This window comes from Chiloscyllium plagiosum, chromosome 7 (genome assembly GCF_004010195.1).
Source record: "Chiloscyllium plagiosum isolate BGI_BamShark_2017 chromosome 7, ASM401019v2, whole genome shotgun sequence".
In the NCBI taxonomy this organism is placed as follows: domain Eukaryota; kingdom Metazoa; phylum Chordata; class Chondrichthyes; order Orectolobiformes; family Hemiscylliidae; genus Chiloscyllium; species Chiloscyllium plagiosum.
In genome coordinates, this window is record NC_057716.1 from 91,725,439 (window position 1) to 91,746,925 (window position 21,487).

Below are 21,487 nucleotides of genomic sequence, written 5' to 3' on the forward strand. Positions count from 1 at the left end.
TAACATTGAAATTGCCCAGTAATTAAGGTAGAAACATTGTGTTCGCATTGTAATGAAAAGTGAATTGAGAAGGCAGGCCCCAAGCAGGAGTGCAAGGCCAATTCATTTTGGTCTAAGGGAATAGATGACACGTTGTGACAACATGGGAGTCAATGTATAGGTATTGGAACATACATACATTTGCAGTGAGAAAATTAGGCACAAAATCAACAAGCAAGCATTGAATAAATAGAAAATTGTCAAGTGAGTGTTCTCAGTTCTGTAAATGTCACAGCTGAGAATGAAGAACCAGCAGTAAACATCTTCGAGCTTTGGTAGAGGGCGCTAAATGACCTATTTTTAATGTTACAGGTAGTGGTCAAAACACACTTGCCTAGATTTTCTGATGACAAACTAATTGCTTCTGTAGCATAGATGAGATGCACATCAGTAAACTGTGGAATCCTTGGTAGAAAGAAAGTTGTATGGAAATTAGAGGAAATTATACAAAGTACAGAGGACCTGATTGGTACCCATTCTGATAGATGTGAGTTCGGTTCAGCAGACAGTCATGGACTGCAGACTAGTTGCTGGTCATGAAATAGAAGCAAGGACTCAAAGGGTCTTCAGATGGGATGTATGTAAAGTCAGGTAAAATGTATGGCCTGGTGGTTAAACAGAGATTAAAATGAGAGAATGTGTTTGCATGCGTGAGGCAACATGGCTTTGTGTTTGTCGTGCCATTATGTTGCTGGTGAGGAGAAACAGTGGATTGCCAGGGCTTGTCTGTTTGCACATTGACCTTTCAAAGCTGGTGCAGGCATGAGAGATGTGGGTCTTTCAATGGATACCCACTGAGTGGCAATTTGTTCTGGGAATGGCAAAATGGGGCTAGAAGTGAATGCAAGAGATGAAATGGGAAGGGATACATGGTTAATGAGGTAAGATATGATGAGACAATTCATTAGGCCTCCAAAAAAACACAACACAACTTGTAATTAGTCAAAAAGACAATGGAAATTTAAGAAGCCAATCATCAATTCCCCTGCAAGAACAACTCTTGGGCAGGGGGTCGCAATGCAGTTGGGTAGTTTTCCAGGAAAAGTTACACAATTAACTTGTCTAACTCTTCCTAGATAACTACAAAACTGATTCCTCCCCACATACCATTCCCCCTTCCTCCAGCCCTTATCCCCAACCACCCACCTCCCTTATCACCATGGACCCTGACTTGACACAAGCCCTCTCCCCTCAGCATCTGACATGCCCAACAACAATTCGTTCCCCCTTTGAGACCCGACCCTACTCCTCACCTCTTGTACCCAACAACCACTCCTCTCCAAAAGCAACAATGATCCCCTTTACAGCCACCAGACCTGATCTACCTACCATCCCAAAGGGACTGACAACCCTGCTGGACATTCCCCCCCTCATCCTACCATCCTGCCAACCTAATTTATCTTTTACCTTACATTGGAACTGCTAAAGTGGTTGTTGGTAATGTTGGGCATTTAAAATCAAAGAATACAGCAACTACTGCAGTGAAAAAGAGAGTGGGTTTGACTTTCCTCAATTATCTTGCACGAGAAAGTTAAAGTTGTCAGGTTTAAAGTATGCCCATTGTTTCTGAAGGAGCCCTAATAGGAATTCCATATTAGAAAAATGGAACTGTTTCTTAAATGTAAAGGAAAAGTCGTCGAGTTGCAATCTGATGGTGACTGTCATTTCTCAAAATCATATATGTGAAATTCAGGCAAACATGCAACCTCTATACTAATTAGGAAATTTAATTCTTTATGATGGACAAAAGTATGTAGGGGAAAAGCTCTGGCAAGCAGGCTTGCAGAAGGCATTATTGAAAAGGTATTAACTCTCATCAGGCACATGCATTGTACACTGAAAGTTACAGGAAGGCCAAGGCTTTAGTACAGCTAAAGTACCCCCAATGTAGCTCCTTAGGGTTGAGGCTGTTGGGTATTTCCAGATTGCAGCCAAATGCTTTGAACTGCGGACAATTCGGGTCAAAGGAGGTCATGGCTCGCTTGGAGTGGGACAGAGTGGTGCAAGCAGCAGCAAAATCATATTTTCCTTCTGTTTTCTTTTAGAGGATTTGAAAACATCCCTGGTGATATCTATACTCCTAGATGTGTGAGGGCAATGAACTTACTGAAATTTCAATAGCAAAAGGGTACTAAGCAAACTGTGGAGAGAAGCCAGAGTTAATGTTTTGGATTAAGTGGCCCAAAATGTTAACTCTGATTTCTTGCCACAGATGCTACCAGACCTGCACTTTTCCAGCAATTTTTGTTTTTGTTTGGTTTCCAGCATCTGCAATTCTTTGAACTTTTCATTATGCACTAAGCAAACTGATGAAGCTCAAGCTGACAAGTCTCTAGGTTCAGATTCTTCATCCTGGGGTTTTAAAAGAAGTGGCCAATGAGGTAGCATGTGTATAGCTATTAACCTTCCAAAATTACGTTGATTATGGAAATGTGCCACTGATCGAAAAACAGAAAATATATCCCTCTATTCAAGGAGGAAGAGGGGCAGTAAACTGCCAGCTATAGGCCAGTTAACTTCATGTCTCTTGTCAGGAAGGTATTAGAATTGATCACTAAATAGATTATAGCTGAGCACTTAAAAATTTGAGGTAATCCAGATAATCAGCATGTTTTTTGAAAGGGAAATCATATTCAAACAAAGTATTTAACCACTTCAGTATGTTACTTCTTCAAAGGTAAGGGACAGCCTGTAGATGTACTAAAGAACATAGATCAGTACAGCACAGAACAGGCCCTTTGTGGTGACATATGACTCCTTTCTCAGCTATAAATCTCTAGCCCTTTATTCCCTGTCTATTCATGCATCTGTCACTTAAGATGCCACTTAAATGTTGCTGAAGATATTATATTTGGATTTTCAAAAGTCACTTGATAAGGTACCACAAAAGGTTATTGCAGAAAAATGTTTACAATGTGGCAGGTAATCTATTAACATGTATCGAAAATTAGTTGGCTAGCAGTGAATACAGAATACGCATAAATGGGTCTTGTTCTGATTGGCAGGAAATGAAAAGTTCAATGAGGTCTGGGGTTTGTATTGGAGCTCAATTTTTTACAATTTACATTAATGACTTACATGAGGGGAGTATGGATTCACAGATGAGGTTTGATAGTTATGAAGACGACTTGAAGAATATGCAGATGAATATAGGAAGGTTAAGAGAGTGGACAAAAATCTGGCAGGTTTTGTTCTTAAGCATTCACAGGAAGTGGGCATTGTTGGTTACACAATCATTTATTGTCCATCCTCAATGTCTATAAGAGGTCTATAAGAGTCAGCCACAGTGCTGTGGATCTGGAGTCACATGTAGGCCAGACCATATAAGAGTGGTAGTTTCCTTTTCTGAAGTGGGCGGCACGGTGGCACAGTGGTTATCACTGCTGCCTCGCAGCGCCAGAGACCCGGGTTCAATTCCCGACTCAGGCGACTGACTGTGTGGAGTTTGCACGTTCTCCCCGTGTCTGCGTGGGTTTCCTCCGGGGGCTCTGGTTTCCTCCCACAGTCCAAAGATGTGCAAGTCAGGTGAATTGGCCATGCTAAATTGCCTGTAGTGTTAGGTAAAGGGGTAAATGTAGGGGTATGGGTGGGTTACGCTTCGGCGGGTCGGTGTGGACTTGTTGGGCCGAAGGGCCTGTTTCCACACTGTAAGTAATCTAATCTAATCTAATGAAGGAAATTCACGAACAGATGTTTTTTTACCGATAATCGACAATAATCGACCACAGGTCATCATTAGACTACAGATTTCAGATTTTTATTGAATTCAAACTTCATCTGCCATGGTGATATTCAAATTCTAGTTCCCAGAATAGTTTTAAAATTAGGACAGTGAGGAGAAACATTTTCTCTCAGAGCTGAGGGACTTTAGAATTCTGCCTGTGAATTGGGATTATTGAACATTTTTAAGGCAGAGGTAGAGAACCCTTGCTAGGTAATGGCATCAAAGATCATTAGGATAGATGAGAATGTGGAGTTAGAAATAGACATAGCTCAGCAAAAATCTGATTTATAGCAGGGTAGATTTGAGGGGCCAAATGGCATGCTTTTTTTTGTATCGTATGTTTCTAAGTAACTGGACTGGAGTCACATAGTGACAATGAAGCATCTAAACAAACTGTCTAGCACATTAGTTTTAATGCATTTTACTCAAATAAAATTGGTGCATGGAGATTATAAAAGGCTCCTATGTTTGATTCACTCCATTCAAAGTACTCTAGTTGTACATATAAACACTAAGCAGCTTAAAAAGAAAGACTTAAGATGCACTGTATTACACAAGGAAGACTGAAAGAGACTAATGCGACAATTTATGGGATTCCTTTAAATTAACTGCTCACTTTGTTTGGCATAATGAAAAGAACATCTCTGGTGTAAGGCATCATCTGTAAATGATAAGTACAACATCTATGTCAGCTGAAATCTACAGGGATAACTAGACCAGACCTTTTTTCCCATCGATTGCTTGAAAGGCTGGTGGAACCAGACTCAATAGTAACTTTCAAAAGAAAATCAGATTAATACTTAAACAGGGTAAAAGTGCAGGGCTCTGGGGAAAAGGTTGGGTGGGGAAAGAAGCATGAAGAGATACTTATTTCAGACAGCTGGCGCAGACATGATGGGCCAAAGAATCTCCTGCTGCATTATTTAATAAAATCTAATGGGCGGCACGGTGGCACAGTGGTTAGCCTGGGTTCAATTCCCGCCTCAGGCGACTGACTGTGCAAACTCCACACAGACATTCTCCCCGTGTCTGCGTGGGTTTCCTCCGGGTGCTCCGGTTTCCTCCCACAGTCCAAAAAATGTGCAGGTTAGGTGAATTGGCCGTGTTAAATTGCCTGTAGTGTTAGGGGCAGGGGTAAATGTAGGGGAATGGGTCTGGGTGGGTTGCGCTTCGGCAGGTCGGTGTGGACTTGTTGGGCCGAAGGGCCTGTTTCCACACTCTCAGTAACCTAATCTAATCACTGATATGCAAAATCAAAATAACTAAAATCTCATGTTAGAACATCACGTGTAGAGTTAAGGTTTCAAGCAGCCCTGTCAAAGCTGCATAGTACTCTAGACAGATTAATTTTGATGACCACATTTAGGTCTGATCACAAATGCAGAAGGCACACATCTCATTCCTGGAAGTGAATTGAAAGAGCCACAAAGCTCTCCTTATACCCATTTCCCTTTTTTTAACTTTTTAAATAAGGAACAGGTGTATGCTTTCTAATTACGATTTATGTAAGAATGTCAATGATAACATTATCCGGAAGTCAAAATGGTTGGTATGCATGTGTAGATACACCTAAATCAGGTGCCCACGATAGGACAGGCTGCAGGAAGAGTCTGTGACAGTGGCATTAGCACATTCTGTGCACAGTGATGTCATTTTCAGTGCATACTCTGCTGATAAGGGAGTCAGGAAGGTGAAGCTGAGACAGAGGCCATAGTAAGAACAAGAACCAAGATGAGCACTTTGACTATGTTGAGGCCATTTTCTGTCACTTTAAAAGAACAAAGAATAGTCCAGTACAGGAACAGGCTCTTCAGCGCACCAAGACAGCACCAATATATGATGCCTTTTTAAACTAAAAATTTGTCTCTATGTTGTCTGTATCTCATTATGCCCTTGACCCCATTTTTGGGAAATATATCCTAATTCCTCCGCCGTGTCTGCTCCCAGGAGCATCAGTTCCACCACAGAACACACCAGATGGCCTCCTTCTTTAAAGACTGTAATTTCCTTTCCCACGTGGTTGAAGATGCCCTCCAGCGCATCTCATCCACGTCTTTCGCCTCCGCCCTCAAATCCCACCCCTCCAACCGCAACAAAGACAGAGCTCCCATGGTCCTCACTTTCCACCCTACCAACCTCCGCATAAACCGTATCAGCCGCCGACATTTCCGCCACCTACAAACTGACCCCACCACCAGGGATATATTTCCCTTCACACCCCTATTCGCTTTCCACAAAGACCATTCCCTTCGTGACTACCTGGTCAGGTTCACACCCCCCAACAACCCACCCTCCCCTCCCGGCCCCCACCCCTGCCACCGCAGGAATTGCAAAACCTGCGCCCACACCACCTCCCTCACCTCCATCCAAGGCCCCAAATGAATCTTCCCCATCCATCAAAGTTTCACTTGCACATTCACCAATGTCATTTATCGTATCCGTTGCTCCCGATACGGTCTCCTCTACATTGGGGTGACTGGACGCCTACTCTCAGAGTGCTTTAGGGAACATCTCCGGGACACCCGCACCAATCAACCACATTGCCCCGTGGGCGAACATTTCAACTCCCCCTCCCACTCTGCCGAGGACAAAGAGGTCCTGGGCCTCCTCCACCACCACTCCCTCAGCACCCGATGCCAGGAGGAAGAACATCTCATCTTCCGCCTCAGAACATTTCAACCCGTGGGCATCAATGTGGACTTCACCAGTTTCCTCATTTCCCCTCCCCCCACCTTACCAGAGTTCCAACCTGCCAGTTCAGCACCATCCTCATGACCTGTCCTACTTGCCAATCTTCCTTCCTACCTATCTGCTCCACCCTCCTCTCCGACCTATCACCTTCATCCCCACCTACATCCACCTATTGTACTCATAGCTGCTTTCTCCCCAGCCCCAACCCCCTCCCATTTACTTCTCCACCGCGGAGACTCCCTGCCTCCTTCCTGATGATTTGGAGTTAAACCTGTTGGACTGTAACCTGGTGTTGTGTGATTTTTAACTTTGTATATCCTTCCTGATGAGAGAATCTAATCTAATCTAAAAAAAAGGGCTTTTGCCCGAAACATCAAATTTTCCTGCTCCTCGGATGCTGCCTGACTACTGTGCTCTTCCAGCATCACTTTAATCTAGACACTGATGTCCAGCATCTGCAGTCCTCACTTTTGCCTATTCATCTATCTGTCAAGGTGCCTCAATATTAATATTGTATCTGCCTCCACCACCTCCTCAGGCAGCACATTCCAGGGACTTACCACCTTCACTGTAAAAATAAACTTGCCTCTCACATCTACTTTAAACTTTCCCCCTTATACTTTAAACCTATGTCTACTATTAATTGACATATCTATCCTGAGATAAAGACTCTGACTATCCATTCTATTAATGCCCCTCAATTTTGTAAAGTTCCCTCACCCTTTGATTTTCAAGCAAAAACAAACCAATTTGTTCAATCTCTCTTCTTAGCTAATACCCACCAAACCAAGCAACATCCTGGTAAACTTTTTCTGTACCTTCTCCAAAGCTGCCATATCCTTCTGGAACTATATACAATATTCTAAATGTGGCCTAACTAAAGTTCTATACAGCTGCAATATGACTTGCCAATTTTTCTACTCTATGCCCCAACCAATGAAGGCAAGCATGCTAGATGCCTTCTTGATTACCTTATCAACTTGTGTTATCACTTTCAAGGAACTGTGGACCTGTTCGGCTAGATCCTTTGTATGGTGATACTACGAAGGCTTCTGACATTTACTGTACAATTCCCTCCTGCATTAGATCTTCCAAAATGCATTTGTCCAGATTAAACTCCATCTGCCATTTCTCTGGCCAAGTCTCCAGCCTATCTATATTCTGCAGTATCCTCTGTCAATCTTCCTCATGATTTGCATTTCCCCCGATCTTTGTGCTGCCCACAAACCTTCTAATCAGATCACTTACATTCTCCTTCAAGTCATTTAGATTACAAACAAATGGGTCTCAGCACTGATCCTTGCAAACACCGCTGGTCACAAATCTCCAATCTGAAAAATACCCTTCCTTCCATCACTACTCTATAAATAAACCAGTTCTGTATCCATCTTTTCAGCTCATCTGATGTGACCTCATCTTTTGTATCCGCCTGCCACAAGGAACCTTGTCAATGGCTTTGCTTAAGTCCATATGGACAACATCTGCTGCCTTGCCCTCAATTACCTTTGTCACTTCCTTAAAGTCCAAGTTTGAGAGACACAACCTTACCCACACAAAGCCATGCTACCTATCGCTAATAAATCCATATTTTTCTAACTGTGAGTAAATCCTAACCCTAAGAACCACCTTCAATAAATTCCCTACTATTGACCGAAGGCTGACTGGCCTGTAATTTCCCAGATTCTCAGTTGCCCTTCTTAAACAAAAGGAACAATGCTAGCTATTCTACAGTTTTCTGGAACCTCTCCTGTAACTAAAGAAGGTACAAAGATTTCGTACATGGCCCCAGTAATTTCCCCAATGCCTCCCTCAGCATTCTGGATAAACTATCAGGTCCTGGAGACCTGTCTACTTAATGTTTTTTAAAATGTCCAACACCTTCTTTAGATTGAAATTCTCCAGAAAATCAATACACACCTCCCAAGACTCACTATCCACCATGGCTTCTCCCTTGGTGATAATTACCGATCGTAATTATCAGTTAAGGACCTCACTCACTTCCCCCGGCTCCATGCTTAAATCTCCTCCTTTGTTCTTGAGCGGACCTACCCTTTTCCTTAGGTACCCTCTTGCTCCTTATTTTATAACATATCTATACATAAATATCTGTAAATGCCTTAAAATTTTCCTTAATCCTGTTTGTGAAAGATATTGCATGACCTCTTTCAGTCCTAATTCCTTGTCTGAGTTCTTTTCTGCTATTTTTGCATTCTTTGAGGGTTCTGCCTATATTCAGTTTGCTAAACTCTATTTATCCTCCTTTCCCTTTTTGATTAAGTTCTCAAGTTCTTTTGTCATTCAAGGTTCATAAAACTTGCCATCCTTATCCTTAATTTTCACAGGAGCATGCTGGGCCTGAATTCTAATTAATGCAGAAAGAACTATGGATGCTGAAAATCAGAACCAAAAACAGAAATTGCTGGAAAAGCTCAGATCTGGCAGCATCCGTGAAGAAAAATCAGTTGATTTTTCAGGTCTAGGTGATGCTTCCTCTAAACCCTAATCAATTGCCTTTAAAAGATTTCTGCATGCCAGACGTGGATTTACCTTCAAACAGCTGCCTCCAATCCACATTGCCCAGTTCCTGCTGAATATTGTGGTAATTAGCCTTCGCCCAGTTTAGTCCTTTTTCATTTGTAACTTAAAACTCACAGAGATATACGGACACTGTTCCCAAAATGCTCTACCAGTGAAACTTTGATCACCTGCTCTAGTGTGGCTCCTTCCCTCATTGGTCTATGTGCAAATGGTTTCAAAAACTCCATCCTAGACACACCTAACAAATCCCACCCCCGCCTCACCCCACCCCATTCAAGCCCCTGGCATTAAGCAAGCCCATTCAGTATACAGAAAGTCACCCACCACAATTAGCCTATTGATTTTACATTTTTTCATAATCCATGTCTGTTCCATCACCTGCTGGCTGTTGGGAGGCTAAAGTGCAATCCCAAAGTGACTGCATTCTTTTTATTCCTGAGCGCTACCCCATGGCCTTGCACACAAGCCCTCCAAGGTGTCCTCCCTAACTACAGCTGTGATATTTTACTTAATTAGTAATGCAACTTCCCACCTCTTTTATGGACCTTCTCTATCATGCCTCAAACATGACTCTCTTTCAACCAAGTCTCTGTAATAGCTACAACATCATAGTTGTATGTATCAATCCAATCTAAGTTCATCTGCCCTACCTGTCATAGTCCTTGCATTGAAATAAATACACTTCAAACTGTCAGTCCTACCGCATTCAGTAACCTCCATCAGTCCTTCCTCTAGTCTCTGTCTCTTCCTCAGCCACTTTACTTGCTGACTTACTACTCTAGCTCCTATCCTTGTCACACTAAATTCTCCCAAGTGGCATTAATAAACCTGCCCTCCAGTTTAGGTGCAACCTTTCCTTCTTGTACAGTTCCACCTGCCCCAGAACACCATCTGAATGATCCACATGCCTGAAGTCCTCCTTTCTACACCAGCTCTTTAGCCACATGTTTAACTGTTCAACCTTACTATTCTTAACTTCACAGTGTGTGGCACAAGAAATAATCCAGAGATTACAATCCTAGAGTTCCGCATTTCAACTTCCTACCTGACTCCCCTTGCAGGACCATGCTCTCTTTCGGCCTATGTCAGTGGTACCAATATGAACCAAAACCTCTGGCTGCCTATCCATCCTCATCAGAACATCCTGTGCTCACAGACATCTAGGACCCTAGCACCAGGGAGGCAATACACCATCTGAAGTCTTGCTTGTGGGCACATAAATTTCTACCTGTGCCTATAAATATAGATATAGAGTCCACTACCACTACTGCTCACCTGCATTCGACCTTCCCTGCCTTATAACAGTGTCCGTTGTGGTGCCACTAACGTGACTGCTGCTGCTTTCCCCTGAGGCGCTATCTTCCCCCACAGCTGTATTCAAAATGGTATGCCTGTTGGAGAGGGGAATGTCCACAGGGGCCTTCTGCACTGCCTGCCCACTACTCATTTTCCTAGTGGTCACCCAACTCATCTCAACAGGAGTAGCTCCTAATGGTGGTGTGAGCAGCTTGTTAATAGTGCCATACAAAACATTCTCAGCCTCATGGATGCCCATAGTGAGTCTACTTGCAACTCTTGGCACTCCATGTGGCAAATCAGGAGCAGCAGCTGAACACACTTCCTGCTTACACCACCATGAACAGTGGTGCCCCTGATTTCCCACATATTGCAGGAGGAGAATTCCAAGGGATCCAGTTCTTCTGCCACTTTGAACTTTGTCAACTAAATCAACCTTATCAACTACAAACAACTTAGCAACTGATTGATGACAAGAGGATAAGGTTGCACAAAGGTAGAAAGTGAGGACTGCAGGTGCTGGAGATCAGTAGAGTGTGTGCCTGACCTGTTGTGCTTTTCCAGCACCACATTCAACTCTTGTCACCAAACTAGGGCGTCTCACTCCTGCAGTCCATTCTTAGTGGACGACAACTACAAAAGTACTTTATCTCTCTTCGGACATTACTCACTCTGTCTGCAAACCTCATTCCTGAGCAGCCAAGTGTATGTCATTTTTTGAGTGGTGACATCACCTCCAGAGCTCTGCCCCTAAATTCAGCTCCATGCTGCTGCTGCTCATCACCAGGTTCACTCTGACTGACCCCACTACTAGGCATTTATCCTGATCACTCCCAAGAGCGTTCTGACTGACCCCACTCAACTATTAATCCTGCTGTTTATCCCTATGTTCATTCTGACTGACCCCTCTGTTTAGGTATTTATACTACTGCTGTTGCTGTACACCCGCAGGCCCACTCACTGACTGCTCCCATTCCTCAGGCATTTACTCTGCTGCCGCTGTTCACACCCAGGTTTGCTTGGCTTACCCCAATGAGATTTTCTTTGAATCTGTGCAAACTTTAGACCACCTAAAGTGATTGTTGTATTAATTATAGGGTAAAAACATCCAAGGACCACACTAGTTATCAAACAAAACTACTGCTTCTCACATTGACAAAACTGTCTTTGCATACGGTTATCATTTCCAGTGCAGAGTGGGCCATCCAGTTTTGTTCCTTTTATCAGACTTTGAAGTAGACACATGTACCTGAGCAGCTCACGCAACCATTTCAGAGGGCAGTTAAGTGTCAACTACATTGTCATGATGTAGAGGATTAGATTAGATTAGATTCCCTATGGTGTGGATACAGGCCCTTTGGCCCAACAAGTCCACACTGAACCTCGAAAGAGTAACCCACCCAGACCCATTTCCCTCTGACTAATGCACCTAACACTATGGGCAATTTAGCATGGCTAATTCACCTGACCTGCACATCTTCAGATTGTGGGAGGAACCAGAGCACTGGGAGGAAACCCACACAGACAGTCGCCCGAGGCTGGAATCGAACCAGTGTCCTTGGCGCTGTGAGGTAGCAGTGCTAACTACTGAGCCACCGTGCCTCCCTGAAGGGGACGGTGTTGGACTGGGGTGGACAAAGTTAAAAATCACACAACACCTGGTTATAGTCCAACATTGGAGCATTCCGAAAGCTAGTGCTTCCAAATAAACCTGTTGGACTATAACCAGGTGTTGTGTGATTTTTAACTTTAATCATATTGTTAGACAGACCAGATTAGAATGGCAGATTTTCCTTCCCTAAAGATTTTGTACTATAATGGTCAATGGTTTCATAGTTACCATCAGTAGTTTTATTTAAGGTTGTGGATTATAAGTCCAGGAACAGTACCTCTCTGCCACCACCCTCACCTTGCACAATAAGGCACCCCAAGCACTTCACAGAGGTATAAGATTACAACAATTCTTGAAATATCATCGAGTTGCAAAGAAACAAAGGCATAACTCAAATCATGGGCGAAGTGCATTGTAAATGAAATTTGTTGTTTTGCCAGTGTTCAAGGCCAATGTTTTAAGGGAAGACAGATGAGAACTTTTTAAGCCATGGGAGATGTGATCCAAGGGATGATTTTTAAATTGTATTTGACAGTAAATTACATTGACAAAAAGTAAAAAAAAAATTAGTCAAACAGCAAATAGGAAAAAAAAGTTTAAATAGGAAAAGGCAAATTTTAGGATTGATATGAGTAAATAATTTTTCATACAGAGCAAACCATTATATAGAAGACTCTCAGATACAGTACTGGAGAAAAATAAAACATGGAACTGCTCACATAATATGATGTTGCCAGAAGTCAACTTATGTTCCTCTAGGTAGAGGAACTGTGGCTAACTTTTTTCATCCATGATTATCTCAACGTAAAGTAGAGCAATGCTATGTTAGTGTATTTTGAATATTCTTCCTGAGATTTAATTAAAGAAATTCTTTGACTCGACTTACTTGTTGAGAAAACATTCTTGGTTGAACATAATATATACATTACCTCATAATTTAAGGCTATTAATTTTCAAATAGATAATTTTATGACTCTACAAATTCTTTAACAGAAGATTCCAAAGGGGGAAAGAAAGCGTCTCTTTAAGACAAAATTGTGAACCAACTTCCTTTCCTTGGAAAGCCTTTAATAAGGTGCTACAGTGAAGCATCAAAAAAAAAGAATGTCAGCCAAAGAAAGAAAGATTAAGGAAGGGTGATCAAAAGGCTTTAACAAAAGCAGGTCTTAAAATGGGAGGTAGCGAGCTCTTACCATGGAAAGTAGTTGATTCGTACCCTGCCCTTGTAAATTACAATTCCACTTGACAGCACACCAATCATAATTTCTGTGTTGCTTTGATCCTTAAAAACAGAATAATTTCACATCAAATTGTGTATATTTGCCTCTAGATATATTATCGTTCATCTCATTAGTAAAACTATGAAATTATCAAAATTCCAAACAGTGACGTGAATCAAGACAAACCTGTAATAACGTTTTATTTTTGAGGTCAGAGATAATATTCTCAATAATAGATAATTAAACACCACAAATTCTCAGGCCTTATCGCTACTGAGGACGCTTGTGCAACATGCAGCATCTCTGAAATGTTGTCTTTATGAATGCTGAATAAGAATGCTGCTGTAGGTAGGACGTTGTGAAACTTAAAAGTGTTCAGAAAAGATTTACAAGGGTTGGAGGGTTTGATCTATAGGGAGAGGCTGAATACACTGTGGTTATTTTCCCTGGAGCATTGGAGGTTGAGGGGTAACCTTACAGAGTATAAGATCATGAGGGGCATTGATAGGGTGAATAGACAAGTCTTTTCCCCAGGGTGGGTGAGTCCAAAACTAGAAGGCATAGGTTTAAGGTGAGAGGGGAAAGATTTAAAAGGGACCTAACAGGCAACGTTGTTTTACGCAGAGGGTGGTGAGTTTATGGAATGAACTGCCAGGGGATGTGTTGGAGGCTGGTAAATTACCATATTTAAAAGATGTCTGGATGGGTATATGAATAAGGAGGATTCAGAGGGATATGGGCCAAATGCTGGCAAATGAGACTAGATTTATTTAGGATATCTGGTCAGCATGGAAGAGTTCGACTGAAGTGTCTGTTTCTATGCTGTATATCTCTCCGAGTCTACGAATATACATCCAGGGAAGAGAATAGAACTGGAATTAAATAGTTCCCTATTAATGAAACTGACTATACCCTTCACTAATGCCAACTTGCTCTGGGAGAAACAACAAGACAAACTTAGACTCCCTCAACGTCAAATCCAAGAAGCAACAGCTGTATAAAAGAGATCCCAGGAATCTGGATGGACACATGAAAAGGAAGGGTTCAGAGGAATATGAGCCAAGTGCTGGCAAATGCGACTAGGTCAGACTGGGCTGTCTGGTGGCATGGACAAGTTGGACCGAAGGCTCTGTTTCTGTGCTGTACATTTCAATGAGGTTAGATTACTGTTGGAATATTGCGTGCAATTCTGGTCTCCTTCCTATCGAAAGATGTTGTGAAACTTGAAAGGGCTCAGAAAAGATTCACAAGGATGTTGCCAGGGTTGGAGGATTTGAGCTAAAGGGAGAGGTTGAATAGCTAATAGCATGCTGGCCTTCATAACAAGAGGGATTGAGTATTGAAGCAAAGAGGTTCTTCTGCAGCTGTACAGGGCCCTGGTGAGACCACACCTGGAGTACTGTGTGCAGTTCTGGTCTCCAAATTTGAGGAAAGACATTCTGGCTATTGAGGGAGTGCAGTGTAGGCTCACGAGGTCAATTCCTGGAATGGCGGGATTACCTTACACTGAAAGACTGAAGCGACTGGGCTTGTATACCCTTGAGTTTAGAAGATTGAGGGGGGATCTGATTGAGACATATAAGATTATGAAAGGATTGGACACTCTGGAGGCAGAAAACATGTTTCCGCTGATGGGTGAGTACCGAACCAGAGGACACAGCTTAAAAATACAGGGTAGACCATTTAGGACAGAGATGAGGAGAAACCTCTTCACCCACAGAGTGGTATCTGTGTGGAATGCTCTGCCCCAGAGGGCAGTGGATAGGATAAATAGACAAAGTCTTTTCCCTGGGGTCAGGGAGTCCAGAACTAGAGGGCATAGGTTTAGGATGAGAGGGAAAAGATATAAAAGAGACCTAAGGGCAACTTTTTCACGCAGAGGGTGGTACGTGTATGGAATGAGCTGCCAGAGGATGTGGTGGAGGCTAGTACAATTGCAACATTTAAGAAGCATTTGGATAGGTATATGAATAGGAAGGGTTTGGAGGGATATGGACCAGGTGCTGGCAGGTGGGACTAGATTGGGTTGGGATATCTGGTCGGCATGGACGGGTTGGACTGAAGTGTCTGTTTGTGCTGTACACCTCTATGACTTTATGACTCTATGGGGTCCCATCTGAAAGAGGAGATGTCAGTCAACAGTTCACAAAATGCAGGGTGTGACCTCAAATATAAGCAATCACGTTCACCACTAAAAAATTGCTTTGTAGAACTGAGAGAATCAAATTAACAAATCTAAATTAAAACACCAGGCATTTTATATTCATCAGTATTTCAAATCAGGATGTTTCTGAATCTGGACAATTTAACACAGCTATCCATAAGTGTTGATTATCATGGATATATTATCTCCTTTTTGATTTTTAACCATATACGTGTCTTACATAGTCAGTGGTCTAATTAAAATACACACCACTGGCAATGGGTTAAGATACTTTAATTTTAGGTTAGAACATAACTACATTATTAAACCTCCATATACGGAGCTCAGATCCAACTGTTTCTAAAACTGCCATGAAAAGTATTGCATGTATCACATTTTCCTAAATAAGATTATTTCCAAGTACAAATCTTAGCTTTCTTAAATGCAATGATTGTGCTTGAGGCAAGGTGGCTTCACAATAGCCTAATAACCATCTAACTATAGACAGATGACTTGCCAAGATCCAAATCTGGTTAATCACATTTCTATTTGGTAAATTCAAAGAAAATGAGAGAAAAAGCTGTTAGGCTCTTGGATCTCAACATTCATATCTGTGCAATATAATGCATGTACATTTTTAACCTCTTTTGCTTGCATTTGTTGAGGAATGTTGAAGCAAACAGCACTTTATTACTGAATTAGATATTTGCAAAGTAAATATGTGTGATACACTTTATTGGTAACACTCTAATGAAAGCAAGCCAGTTTGAATTATAATTAACACGGGCTTAAAATGATGCAGTTGTAGCTACATTTGTGGCAATTTTTATTGGACAACACTAATCTAACAAAGAATTAATTGCATGGAGAGTCACCAATTTACTGTTTTGTGGTTCTACATACTGGTAAACCAAAATTAATCATCAATCAATTTAACTTGACTGTAATCTCTCCCTGAACCATCACACCAAATATCATATAAAGCATCCTTCATTTTGGCTAACTGAAAGTTGAAGGACCAAATAAATACAGAAAATTTATGAATAGGAGATGGCCATTCAGCCTTTCAAGCTTGCTCTACCACTCAACATCATGATGGCTACTCATCCAAATGCAGAACCATGTTCCCATTTTCTCCCCACACCATTTGATCCCTTTAGATACAATAATTATATCTAACTCCTTGAAAAGATTCAATAATTTGGCGTCAACTGCATTTTGTGACAGAGAATTCCACAAGCTCACCACTGGGCGGCAGGGTGGCCCAGTGGTTAGCACTGCTGCCTCACAGCGCCAGAGACCCGGGTTCATTTCCCGCCTCAGGCGACTGACTGTGTGGAGTTTGCACGTTCTCCCCGTGTCTGCGTGGGTTTCCTCCGGGTGCTCCGGTTTCCTCCCACAGTCCAAAGATGTGCAGGTCAGGTGAATTGGCCATGCTAAATTGCCCGTAGTGTTAGGTAAGGGGTAAATGTAGGGGTATGGGTGGGTTGCGCTTCGGCGTCGGTGTGGACTTGTTGGGCTGAAGGGCCTGTTTCCACACTGTAATGTAATCTAATCTAATCTCTGGGTGAAGAAACGTCGCATCTCAGACCTAAATGGCCTAACCAATATCATGCTGATGTGACCCCTGGTTCTGGACTCACCAGTCTTCAAAAACATCCTTCCTCCATTTACACCATCTAGTTCTGTTAGAATTTTATAGGTTTCTGTGAGAGCCTCTTCATTCTTCCAAACTCCAGTGAATACTGTTCTAACATTTCCAGTCTCTTTTCATATATCAGTCCTGTCCTTACAGGAAGCAGTTTAGTAAACCTTTGTTGTACTCCTTCCATAGCCAGGACATCCTTCCTCAGATAAGGAGACCAAAACTACATACAATACTCCAGATATGGTTCACCAAGGATCTGCACAAGTGCAATAAGACATTCCTACTCCTGTACTCAAATCCTTTTGCTATGAAAGCAAACTTCCCATTTGCCTTCTTCATCACCTGCATGCTTACTCTCAGCAATTAGAAAAGTCTTTCAATTCAGCTCATGATCACACTATTTAGCAGAGTTGGTAAGCATATGAACACTTAGTAGGTGACGCACAAATTAACTTGACAAGTGTAATGTTTTAAATTAACTGAACTTTGCAGAGTAAAGATGAATGCAATTTTCCTTAATGGGATATCTGGAAGACAAGTGAATGGATCAGATTTAAACTTACCCTTGCGTAGTGCAATTCAACTCCATATAGTTCTAAGCTTCGTGCCGTGTTTAGGTAATTAAATTCTGATTCCGCAGGAGATAGTCCTCTGTCATTTTTTAAAAAAAGCACATTTATATTACACAGTCAAACACAAATGTTTCAAAACATTAAAAACAATATTGACTGGAATAAATAGAATATGGATGATAATAACTTACTTGTGTTGCTGATGCAATTTTGCTATTTCTTTTTCAAAATCTTGAGGCTGGTTGGAGATAAAGGAATAATCGGCGAGGTAGCCTGGCAAGTGCTCTGATATGTTGTAATCTCCCAGTTCAGCTTCAAAAATAATCAATTTCAAAAATTAGAATTTGTCCCAAACTAAGCAGTTACAAAGATAATATAATTGACATTGAAAAACAATAATCACCAAGGCTAATGGAATGCTGGCCTTTATGTCTAAAGAACTGGAGTATAAGAATGCAAAAGTTATGCTATATTTATATATAACTTCAGTTAGATCCCACTTGGAGTACTGAGAGCAGATGATTTTGATTGGATTTGTTTTGATTTTTTTATTGTTACATGTATTAAAGTAAAGTGAAAGGTTTCATTTCGCGTGCAGTATAGGCAGAGCATGACATACAAAGATCATAGAGTGAATGAACAGAGCGAGTAATACAAAATTAAGGCTGCAAGATTAACATTAGATTTGAAATCTGAGAGATCCATTCAGAAGTCTAATAATAGCGGAAAGCTATTCTTGAACCTGTTGTACATATGTTTTAGCATTTGTATCTTCAGACTGACAGAAGAGGTTGGAAGAGATTGTAACTGGGGTGGGAGGGGTCTTTGATGATGTCAACTGCTTTCCACAGCAACAAGTAGTGTAGATGGAGTCAATTGGTGGAAGGTTGGCTTGCATGATGATCTGGGCTGTGTTCACAACTTTCTGTAGTTTCTTACACCCCTGGGTAGATCAGTTGCTGTACCAAGCTGTGATGATTCTAGGTAGAATGCTTTCTATGGTGCATCTGTAAATGTTGGTGAGGGTCCTTATGGACAGCCAAATTTCCCTGGGCCTCCTAAGGAAGAAAAGATGTTGATGCATCTTCTTGACTGTTGCATCCAAGTGAGTGGTTAAAGGCAAATAGTTGGTGATTGTCACTCTCAGGAATTTGACACTGGACCATCTCCACCTTAGTTCTATTGATATAGATACCTCTTCCTTGCTTCTTGAAGTCAAGGATCAGCTCTTTTATTTTCATAGAATCCCTACAGTGTGGAAACAGGCCGTTCGACCCAACCAGTCCAAACCAACCTTCCGAAGATTAACCCACCCAAACGCAATCCCCTACCCTATATTTTAACCATGACTGATGCACCTAACCGACACATCCCTGAACACGATGGGCAATTTAGCATGGTCAATTCATCTAACCTGCATATCTTTGGACTTTGGGAGGAAACCAGAGAACCTGATGGAAACCCACATAGACACTGAGAGAATGTGGAAATCCTGGTACTGTGAGGCAGCAGTGCTAACCATTGAGCCACTGTGCTGACCTTGCAGTTTTGTTGACATTGAGGAAGAGATTGTTATGTTGGTACAACGTCATCAAGTACTCTTTCCCGTATTCTGTCTTGTCATTGTTCGATACACAGCCTATAATAGTGGTGTTGTCAGCGAACTTGTAGATGGAGTTCAGAAGAAATTTGGCCACACAGTTGTGAGTGTATAGAGAATATAGTAGGGGGCTGAGTACACATACTTTGAAGATTGTTGACGATTGATGTGGTGGAGATACTGTTGCCTATCTTCATTGGTTGCGGTCTGTGGGTCAGAAGGTCAAGGATCCAGTTGCAGAGCATAAAGTCATAAGGACGTACAGCACAGAAACAGACCCTTCGGTCCAACTAGTCCATGCCAACCCGATCGAGTTCCACCTGACAATACCCGGCCCATATCCCCTCCAAACCCATCCTATTCAGATATCCATCCAGATGCCTTTTAAATGTTGCAGTTGTACCAGCCTCCACCACTTCCTCTGACAGCTCATTCCATACACGTACCATCCTCTGCATGAAAAAGTTGCCCCATAGGTCTCTTTTATATCTTTCCCCTCAGATGCTAAACCTATGCCCTCTAGTTCTGCACTCAACCTCGCCAGGGAAAAGACTTTGTCTATTTATCCTATCCATGCGCCTCATGATTTTATAAACTTCTATAAAGGTCTTGGATGTGGAGATTAGTTTGGTTGGGATTATAGTCTTAAAGGCAGAGCTGTAGTCAACAAGTAGAATCTTGACAAAGGTATCATTATTATCCTCATGTTCCAGGAATGAATGTAGGGCCAGGGAAATGGCATCAGCCATGGACCGGTTGCACCAGTAGGCAAATTGTAAAGCATTGAGGCAGGTTGGGAGGTTACAGTTCATTAACTTCACTAACACCTTTCACCTTGACCTCAAATTCACCTGGATAATCTCTGACACCTCCCTTCCCTTCCTGGACCTCTCCATCTCTGTTGAATGACTAACAACGGCCATCTACTACATACCCATGGACTCCCACAGCTACCTGACTACACCACCTCCCAACCTTCCTCTGTAAAAACGCCATCCCTTATATTCCCAGTTTTGGACTCCCCCACACTTGGAAAAAGACCTTGGCCATTCACCCTATCCATCCTTTCTACAAAGTCACCCTTCAGCCTCTGATAATCCAGGGAAAAAACATCCCAGGCTTTTCGGCCTCTCCTTATAACTCAAACTATACAGTCCTGGCAATACCATTGTAAAATCTTTTCTGCGCCCTTTCAAGTTAACAACGTACTAGAAGGGTGACTAGAATTGTATGCTGCATTCTACAAGTGACTTCACCAATGTCCTGTGAGCTACAACACGGACAGATTTTGGGCGGCACGGTGGCACAGTGGTTAGCACTGCTGCCTCGCACGCCAGAGACCTGGGTTCAATTCCCGACTCAGGCGACTGACTGTGTGGAGTTTGCACGTTCTCCCCGTGTCTGCGTGGGTTTCCTCCGGGGGCTCCGGTTTCCTCCCACAGTCCAAAGATGTGCAAGTCAGGTGAATTGGCCATGCTAAATTGCCCGTAGTGTTAGGTAAAGGGGTAAATGTAGGGGTATGGGTGGGTTACGCTTCGGCGGGTCGGTGTGGACTTGTTGGGCCGAAGGGCCTGTTTCCACACTGTAAGTAATCTAATCTATAATGTCCTAACTCCTCCTCAATATTCTGATCAATGAAGGCAAGTGTGTCAAACATGTTGACCATAAACACTAATTCATTACAGACCTGGGATGGAAATTGAAACCTTTGCTGCATATGTAGATCACCTAATTGCTGTAAACCCACTGACTCGCTGAAGACGAGTGACAGATTTTATACACAATTAAAGTTTAAATTCCTTGATGTGTTGGATGGTGAGAATAACTAATGAGGAGAAAGCGAGGACTGCAGATGCTAGAAGTCAGAGTTGAGATTGTGGTGCTGGAAAAGCACAACAGGTCAGGCAACATCCAAGGAGCAGGAGAATCGACATTTCGGGCAGTTTCTGGATGAAAGGCTTATGCCTGTAATGTCGATTGTCCTGCTCCTTGGGTGTGGCCTGACCTGCTGTGCTTTTCCAGCAACACACTCTCGACTGGTGAGAATAATTGCCTAATTTTGATTAGCGTATCCAATTTTTGTATTAAGATGGTACAGATATTTGTTTTTTAGAATACGAACATAGAACATAACAGCGCAGTACAGGCCGTCGGCCCTCGATGTTGCACCGACCTGTCATACCAATCTGAAGTCCATCTAACCTACACTATTCCATGTACAACCACATGCTTGTCCAATGACGACTTAAATGTACTTAAAGTTGGCGAATCTACTACCGTTGCAGGCAAAGCATTCCATACCCTTACTACTCGGAGTAAAGAAACTACCTCTGACATCTGTCCTATAACTATCACCCCTCAATTTAAAGCTATGCCCCCTCAGGCTCGCCGTCACCATACTTGG

The 21,487-nt window shown here is 42.3% G+C and overlaps 1 protein-coding gene across 4 annotated transcripts in view; it reads right to left on the reverse strand.

The window, feature by feature from the left end:
• ptpn4a (protein tyrosine phosphatase non-receptor type 4a) overlaps window positions 1-21,487 on the reverse strand; it is a 343,217-nt gene that overhangs the window by 138,246 nt on the left and 183,484 nt on the right. For all 4 annotated transcript variants that reach the window (XM_043694229.1, XM_043694231.1, XM_043694228.1 and 1 more), the window contains 3 exons: window positions 17,675-17,795; window positions 17,475-17,562; window positions 13,094-13,182 (listed from right to left, as the gene is read on the reverse strand). In XM_043694229.1, coding sequence (XP_043550164.1) covers window positions 13,094-13,182; window positions 17,475-17,562; window positions 17,675-17,795 — 298 coding nt within the window. The remainder of the gene's footprint in view (window positions 1-13,093; window positions 13,183-17,474; window positions 17,563-17,674; window positions 17,796-21,487) is intronic.